This window comes from Mandrillus leucophaeus, unplaced genomic scaffold (genome assembly GCF_000951045.1).
Source record: "Mandrillus leucophaeus isolate KB7577 unplaced genomic scaffold, Mleu.le_1.0 Scaffold1217, whole genome shotgun sequence".
Taxonomy (NCBI): Eukaryota; Metazoa; Chordata; class Mammalia; order Primates; family Cercopithecidae; genus Mandrillus; species Mandrillus leucophaeus.
In genome coordinates this window covers 80,537-88,648 of record NW_012100510.1, presented here as the reverse complement: position 1 = coordinate 88,648, position 8,112 = coordinate 80,537, and the positions used below count along the sequence as shown (strand labels likewise).

General features: G+C 59.5%; 1 protein-coding gene and 1 pseudogene across 5 annotated transcripts in view; one reads left to right on the top strand and one right to left on the bottom strand.

Annotated features, from left to right (window-relative positions):
• Window positions 1–83: 83 nt before the first annotated feature.
• Window positions 84–2,700, top strand: LOC105533030 (annotated as a pseudogene). Its single transcript, XR_001005069.1, has one exon. The product of XR_001005069.1 is annotated as a basic proline-rich protein-like (transcript).
• Window positions 2,701–3,059: 359 nt separating this feature from the next.
• Window positions 3,060–8,112, bottom strand: part of PRKCSH (protein kinase C substrate 80K-H) — a 16,011-nt gene continuing 10,958 nt past the window's right edge. For 2 of the 4 annotated variants that reach the window (XM_011971366.1, XM_011971364.1), the window contains exons 9-18: window positions 7,424–7,502; window positions 6,587–6,673; window positions 6,133–6,309; window positions 5,962–6,058; window positions 5,443–5,512; window positions 5,105–5,194; window positions 4,757–4,831; window positions 4,571–4,670; window positions 4,319–4,481; window positions 3,060–3,384 (exon numbers count right to left, since the gene is read on the bottom strand). In XM_011971366.1, the coding sequence (XP_011826756.1) occupies window positions 4,335–4,481; window positions 4,571–4,670; window positions 4,757–4,831; window positions 5,105–5,194; window positions 5,443–5,512; window positions 5,962–6,058; window positions 6,133–6,309; window positions 6,587–6,673; window positions 7,424–7,502 (922 nt within the window). In that variant the 3' untranslated portion in view covers window positions 3,060–3,384; window positions 4,319–4,334. The remainder of the gene's footprint in view (window positions 3,385–4,318; window positions 4,482–4,570; window positions 4,671–4,756; window positions 4,832–5,104; window positions 5,195–5,442; window positions 5,513–5,961; window positions 6,059–6,132; window positions 6,310–6,586; window positions 6,674–7,423; window positions 7,503–8,112) is intronic. The other 2 variants (XM_011971368.1, XM_011971367.1) reach the window with 2 other exon arrangements.

Sequence of the window (8,112 nt, the reverse complement as noted above, 5' to 3'; positions counted from 1 at the left end):
TTTACCAACTGGGGCAGGGGTGGGGGGGAGGGGTCCAGGGAGCAGGGCTTAGGGGCTGGCAGCCCACGGGGCCACACAGAGAAATAACCACGCAGGAGAATTTTTACTGGGGATTCTTGAACTTGAAAAAAAAACACAAAAAAAAAAAAAAAAAAAAAAAAGAAAATATTTTGGCAGGCTATGTTTACCAACTGGGGCAGGGGTGGGGGGGAGGGGTCCAGGGAGCAGGGCTTAGGGGCTGGCAGCCCACGGGGCCACACAGAGAAATAACCACGCAGACACTCACACCACGGGGACGCACGGACAGACGCAGACAGACACAGCGACATGCCCCAGACACGTTAAGGGACTGGTTGGCCAAACTCAGACACGTGGACAGGGATAAACAGAAAGAGACAGAAGTTGGGGCTATGTCCATGTGGACACAGACCACAGATGTGGGCACACGAATCCATCCACCTGTCCACGTGCACACGTGAATGTAGCGATAGATATTTGGACATCAAATTTGGACACCAAGTCACAGAGAACACAGAGAAACACAGACACCACCCAGGAACACGCAGACATATGCCCACAGCATCCCATAGGCCCAGGCAGGAGGTCCCACCCCAGACCCCGCCCCAGACGCTCCCTCACCCTCTTGGCCCCCTTGCCCTGGCCCCCAGGTTCTCTGCAGAGATCTCTCCTGGACCCCCAGTGGTCTCCTTGGCGCCCATGAACACAGGCGTGCACACGCAGCGCACATGCATTGAGACACACGATACCTCGTTCCACCTTGGCGCATGGTGGGCTGGAGGCAGCCCCCCCCCACAACACTTGAGGCCAAAGGACACCCCTGTCCCCGGGGCTCAGCCTCCCCCTGGGCCGAGGCCTTGACCCACGCAGCTGAGGGAGAGGCCCAGTCCTGAGCCTCCCCCACCAGGACTGGGCCTACCCAGCAGCAAGCCCCCCGGCACTCCCCGCCAGGCCCAGGGTGGGGTGGACGGGCCCAAGGGCCCAGCCCCACACTCCTTTCCCGTCCACTTGTCACCTACCTACCCCCTTTCGGTTTGTTGGGTTTTTCGTCTTTCCAGATTGCAGTGGACACAGCCCCCGATCTCGAGCCCCGGCCCCCGGCTTCTGTCTGGACATTGCATCGCCCTAGTTTTCTTTCTTAAAAAAAAAAAAAAAGAAAATTCCAACAGAAGCCACAGGCCGGAGCCCCTGGGAGCCCTCGCACCGCTCCCCACCAGCCTCAGTGGCCCCATCGGAACTGAGAATTGCAAAACCCCGACTTATAGCTATAGTTAAGTTGCCTTCCCCCGGTGTCCCCACGTTTGGTGTCTGGCTATGGCGCCCCCCATCTGACTGTCCAGCTCTCTCTCCCCCACCCCTCCCGGTGTTGTTATTAAACGTCTGTGGAGCTTCTGCTGCAAGGAACAAAAACGAAAAAAAAATCAAAAAAGCGACAAAAAAACACAAACAGAAGAGGAAAAAAAAAAAGCAACAAAAAAAGAAAACACACAGAAGAGATTTAAAAAAAAAAAAGGAAAAAAAAAAAAAGACATAAACTGGCACCAGTTAACTTTCTTGTACTTTTTTGCTGAATTTAGCTTCTTGTAGTTTTAACTTATTGCTATGTTAACTATTTATTCTCCTCGTTGCCCTGTAAGGACATCCGTGTATATTTCTGTTACTTCATCCGGTTTGCAAGTCAAAGGAACGACAATGTTCTCTTTGTTTCTTTAAGTTTTGCCGAGACATGGTTATGCCTAATTTATTTATAAAAGGGGAAGTGGAATCATTAAAGTAATAATAATTATTAATAACAGTAATGGTAGCCGAGTGGCACGCGGGGCGTGTGCTCTGCGGGGCAGTCCCCACGGCCAGCGACGTCCAGGTCATCCATGGGATTCTTTTTGCTCTTGTCTTGAGAACTTTTTCAGTCCTATTTAGCTGGTGAAATCCCTAGCTTGTTCTTGATACACAAACCTATTTATTCTTGTGGTTTTAAGTCCTCCCTGCCCTCTCCCCTCTCCCCTCCAGCAGGGCAGGGACCCCTCTCCCCTGCTGTCCCTTGGGGCTCTCTCCCCTCCGCCCTCTGCATTCGGGAACACGCATGTCTGCGTGGGAAGCTTGCAGCAGGGCGTCCGAGCAATAAGGGCTGGGTTTGTCCCCCACCCTGGGGGGGGCCAGGCTCCAGAGAGGGGGCACCTCCCCACACACCCCCCCCACCGAGGCCTAGGCCCCTGCTGCCCCCAAGACTGGGAGGGGACTTCTTTTTCTAAAACACAAAACTCAGCCCAGCCAGGCCCCCTCCCTGGAGGCCAGCACCTCCCCACAGGGGGCCAGGCCAGGGCTCCCAGGGGAGGGGGACTCGGTTCTTCCACGTCCCTGGGGGGCAGGGGCCAGGCCAGGGGGGAGGGGGCTCAGCCCCTCCACCCCTCCCTTCATCCTGTTATTTATTCGGAAGGTTTCAAATCACGACAGAGTCCATGTTGGAGGTGATAAAAAACTGTAAAAAAAAAAAAAAAAAAAAAAAAAAAAAAAAAAAAAAAAAAAAAAAAAAAAAAAAAAAAACCCAACAAGAACATTTCGCGTTGCGTTTAGACTATTTATTACCGGGATCACAGGCCTGGCCGCGGTAACAGACTTTTACATGGAATTGTTTAATTATTTGTACTTTTCATGCCAGAAAATAAAAGTTCAGAATCTTAAGGCCTTGGGTCATCTCTGCACAGCTGCGCGGGGAGCATGCAGGAGCGTCCTGTGTGGTGGTACCCAGGCCCCTGTCCTTCTCTGGGCCTGGGTCTGTCTGCAGCCGGGGCTTTGGTCCCAGGAGGGAACCCTCGGCCTCCACAGAGCACAGATGAGACCCAGGGAGGGTGGGACACGGGCCCGGATGGATGCTCAGACGGAGGTGGTCCAGGGTTCATCCATCTGGTATCTTCAGGACTGAGCCCTACATGGCAGGGGAGGAGGCCTGGGCAGGATCTGCAGACAGCAGCGTCCCCTGCGCTCAACCCCTGCCCACACCCCGGTCCACACCCCAGCAAAGCAAGACAAACACAGGCAAGTTTGGGTGGGGGGTCACATTTATTGTATTGAGGTCACAGGTCAAGTCATTCACTGGTCCCCACCAGGAGGAGTGGCAGGGACAGGGCTAGGGGTGGTGGGGTGAGTCACCAAGGTGGGGGGCCCAGGGAGGGCAAGCTCCTTTACCCATCTTTGGAGGCCGCTGGGGCCTGGGAATGTGGACCAGCATTGCTTGGGCCCCAGAACAGGGCACAAAGCCCCACAAAGTCCTGCCCCCACAGAGGAGGGCAACAGAGCCACAGGCAGCCCCGGACACGGGGCGGGTGGACGGCACTGCAGGGGCTGGCTTCATGCCTTCTTGAGGTTCTGGGGCAGGAGAAAGACCAGATTAGAAAGCTGGGGACAGCCGGGCACAGTGGTGTTTGCCTGTGGTCCCGGCTGCTTGGGAGGCTGAGGTGGGAAGATCACTTGAAGCCAGGAGTTGACCAGCCTGGAGACTTTGTCCATTTTCTCCTTTTTTTTTTTTTTTTTTTAAAGAGTCTCACTCTGTAACCCAGGCTGAAGAGTGCACTAGCATGATCTTGGCTCCACCTCCAACCTCCACCTCCCGGGTTCAAGTGATTCTTGTGCTTCAGCTTCTCGAGCAGCTGGGACTACAGGCACCTACCACCACACCCACCGAATTTTTTTATATTTTTAGTAGAGACGGGGTTTCACCATGTTAGCCAGGATGGTCTCAATCTCCTGACCTCAAGTGATCCGCCCGCCTCAGCCTCCCAAAGTGCTGGGATTAGAGATGTGAGCCACCACGCCTGGCCTATTTGTTTTCAAAAGTAAAAAAACAAAACAAAACAAAACAAAACCTTCTTTTAAAAAGCAGGGGATGGCCAGACACGGTGGTTCATACCTATAACCCCAGCATTTTGGGAGGCCGAGGCAGGTGGATCATCTGAGGTCAGGAGTTCGAGACCATCCTGGCTAACATGATGAAACCCTGTCTACTAAAAATACAAAAATTAACCAGGCATGGTGGTGCCTGCCTGTAGTCCCAACTACTTAGAAGGCTGAGACACGAGAATTTTTTGAACCCGGGAGGTGGAGGTTGCAGGGGGCTGAGATTGTGTCACTGCACTCTAGCCAGGGCAAAAGAGTGAGACTCCACCTCAAAAAAAAAAAAAAAAAAAAAAAAACCACGGGACACGGGCACACAGGTTGATAGAGTGGCCATGTGGGTCCAACTTCCTCAGGGCCCGCCGCCTCCCCTTGCTGGGGCAGGCCGAGACTCCACCTCCCCGCCCACCTCTGCGCCCATCCAGCTAGAGCTCGTCATGGTCGTCTTCGGTGGGTGCTTCAGGCGGTGGCTCCAGGCAGGCGGCCGGTGTCATCAGCTCCATGAGGTACTCACAGCGACTGGGCTCCGTGGTGCTGGTCACCATGGTCTCTTTCCCGCATAGGAGGCGCACCTGGGGATGGGCAGACAGGCGCTCAGGAGGGTTCGGCTGGGCCAGGCCTGGGTCTCCCCGCCCCAGCTCCCCGCCCTGCAGGCACTCACGGTGGTGGAGCGGTTGGGGCCCTGCCAGCAGCCCGTGCCTTGCTCATACTTCATGGCACTGAACCTGTCGTGCTCAGGGCCAGCCCAGGAGCCCCAGGTGCTGCAAGAGACACAGGGTGCTGAGGGCTGGGCCGGTGTCGGGCACCAGGAGGAGGCAGAGGGAAGGGGCCAGCCCATGACACTCACCCGAGGCTGGTGGGAGAGCCCCCAAGTTTGGGTTTCTGCGAGACAAGCTTGAAGGGGCAGAGGCGGTAGACGTACCTGGGGAGGAGCAGGGAATATGGGTGGGGGGGACGCAGGGATCCCAGCCTCCTCCCACAGCCCCTCCCTACCTCCTCCTGTCCCCGTACACAGGGCACCTCCAACTCCAATCACCAACCCTAAGCCTGCTTCTGCTCCCCCTCAATATGGAGGGCAGCGCTCAGGCCCCACCCTGCAGGTGGTTCCCCAACCATCAGGAAACTGTCGGTGCCGCTTCCGGGGCCACCCGCCTCCCACCCTGCCGGTGGGGGCCCCTGCACCCCTGGGACGCACTCGTTGGTGGTGAGCTCGTAGCACTGGCTGTACAGGTAGGCAAACTCCCCGTTGGGGCCAAAGTCAAAAGAAATCTCTTGCTCCAGGTTCCTGGAAGTGGAGGCGGAGCGGTTAAAGGGCAGCTGGGGACGCCAGCGCCTGCCCCAGGATGACAGACACAGGAGGGCCTGGGTGAGCTGTGGTGCCCAGGCTGTCCTCCCTGCCACCTCCGGAGAACCCTCCCTGCAGGGGCCAGGCCCAGCCTGCGGCTGCCTCAGTGATTCCCCATGACTGGCTCCCCTGGGAGCCGGGGAGCAGGCACTGTGGGACGGGTGTCCCGCCTCCTCAGCCCCCGCTACCTGATGGACTCCTCCATGTCCTTCAGCGACCGCTCGGCCTCCTCGAACTTGTTGCGGGCCTCCTGGGCAGCTGGGGGAGGGGCTGGAGGTCAGAGACGTCCTCACCCCCACTCAGGAGGATGGGGAACGGGGTTCCACGGATGCAACTGTGTCCTCCTCTAAGCTGATTTTGCTTTGGCCAAGGGCTTTGCCCAGACAGACCTGAGGGCCTCACCAGCTATGAACAGCCCCGACTTGCTGCCCAGGCTCGCGGCTCCGGAGGGACTGGGGCCAGGGCTCCTGGGGCCCGCCAGGAGCGACACAAACAAGCTGCGGCCCTCGGGGAAGCAGAAGGGCCCCTTGGGGTTGGCGAGGGTGGGACTGGCTTACCCCAGGCTCCCTTCCTGGACTCCCCAAGATACTGGGGCGTGTGCTGGCCGAGTCAGAGCAGGGGCTGAGCTCAGGATCTCCCCTGATCTACGCCACCACGGCAGGAAACGCTGGGCTCACCCGAGGAGCCCGGCCCCCGCCCGCCCTCACCATCGATGAAGGCCTGCGTCTGCTCGTCGTACGGCGGCATCTTGTCTTCCTCGGCAGGGCTGGCCGGCTGCGGGGGTGCCAGTGGCAGCAGGGCCTCCTGGGGAAGGGGCAGGGTCAGTGAGCAGCCCTTCCCCCACCCTCTCTGTCTCCCCTTCTCCCCCAAACACGGACCTTGGGCTGCTCCCCCTGCACCTCGGAATCCTCCTCCTCCTCCTCTTCTTCTTCAGCCTCCTCTTCTTCCTCCTCCTCCTCCTCCTCTTCTGTGGGTGGCGAGGGCACTGGTGGCTGCTCCTCCTTGGGCTCCGTCAAGTCAGGGGCAGAAGGTGCTGGAAGGTCAGTGGGTAGTGCCTGGCGGGTGAGCAGCGTGGTCGGTGCTGTGGACTCAGGGTCCACCCACACCCTCAGGCTCACACCACAGCCCAAGGGGCAGCCTCGGCGTCTCTGCCCCTCCTGCGGGGCCTGCAGGGAGGACCGACAGCTGGGGTGGGGGGGCCTCGGTGGGGGTGCTGGGGCCGCCCAGCTGGCCAGGGTGGCTGGGTGCCAGAACCGGAGGCAGCTCCTTTGTGAGGCGGGGTGGGGCCAGTGTCGGAGGAGGACCAAGTCCCCTCCCTTTCCCTCCACTGACCTCGGACCGGTACTTGTCCCTGATGGCGGCCCAGACGCGGTCGAAGAAAGACGTGGCGTCTGTCTGTGTGTCCCCACTGAGGAGGGCCTGTGTGTGTTGGGGGTGGTGTCAAGATCTAGGCCGCCACGTGTCCCCTTTCCCGGCCACCCCAGGCACCCGCGCTGCGGTGCCAGGCACGGGAGGGCTGGGCCCTGGGCCCTTATGACCAGGCCGGGGCCACGCCACTGAGGCACTGCGGCCAGGAGGGGGCAGCACAGGCCCGTGGGAGGGGAGGAGGGGGCCGCGGGCTGGAGTGGCTGGGGGCACTGAGACAGAAAGAGAGAGGCAGACAGACGGATGGACGGACAACACGGACAGACGGAGGAAGAGAGCCCAGGATCAGAGGGGACCAGGCCCTCCAAGGGAGAGGCCAAGGCCAAGGCTGCAGAGGGACAGGGAGACACTCAGGGGAGGGCGGAGAAGGGAGGCAAAAAGCCAGGGGCCACAGGGAAGGAGGGGAATAGGATAGGAGACGATGGACTGCGGAAGATGGGGGTGGGGAGGAGGGGAATGGGGGGAGGGAAATAGGGCAGGACAGGGATAGAGGAGAAAGGGGGCTGCGTGCTCAAACAGCAGGGAGAGCACGGGCAGGCGGGGGAAACGGGCTCCAGCCCGACCTGGCTCCATCCCGGGTCCTGCCAGGTGGGAAGCAGCCCTGAGTGGCTGCCATCCATCCCAGCTCACCCAGAGGAGGCGTCCCAGGCCAGCAGGGAGCTTTCCTTGGTTCCCCTCCTGTGCCCTGAGGTCACCCTGGGGCAATGCTTCCAGAAGTCCCCAGCCAAGGGGCAGCCGAGGTACCTGAGCTTCCGCTTCCGACAACACCCCGTCCCCATCTGTGTCCAGCTCTGGATGAGTCTGCAGCTCGGTCACCGAGACCCTGTGGGGGCGTGGCAGAAACAGACTGGAGGGGTGACGCCCCAATGGCTCTCAGCTGGGGGCACCACGTGGCCCACCTGCTCTTCCCTGCCAGGGCCTACCCTGAACTTGCTTCAGGAACTCAAGGTGCAGGGGCCTCCCCGCCTTCCTGCCCCTTCCCCAGGACTCCATGACCCCAAAGGGGCTCAAAGTAAGGGGTGGGACTGGGAGATACCTGGACCCCCAAATCCCTGATGACCTCTCTCCCAACTCACCCAGGTGGCACCTCCTTCCACCCTCAGAACCCGGCACATTGAAGCCATCTACCTTGGTCCTCCACTCAGCAAAGCCCACCCCCACCCTTGCCCATTCTGCCCATTTGGTCCCTCTGAAGCCCCCTGCTCCTTGGCACCCCACATCTCCTAGGCTCCTCGTGTGTCCCTCAGCCCCCAAAAGTCCACCCTCCACCAGGTAACCCAGCAAGTTCAGAGGCACAGCCAGGATTCTACCCAGAGCGTAGAGTGGGGCTGGGAAAAGCAATCCTCAAAAAACACTTCCTGGGGCTGAGGGTCTGTGCCCAGCTCCCATCACTGGACGCCTAGCCACACTTCCTGGGGCTGAGGGTCTGTGCC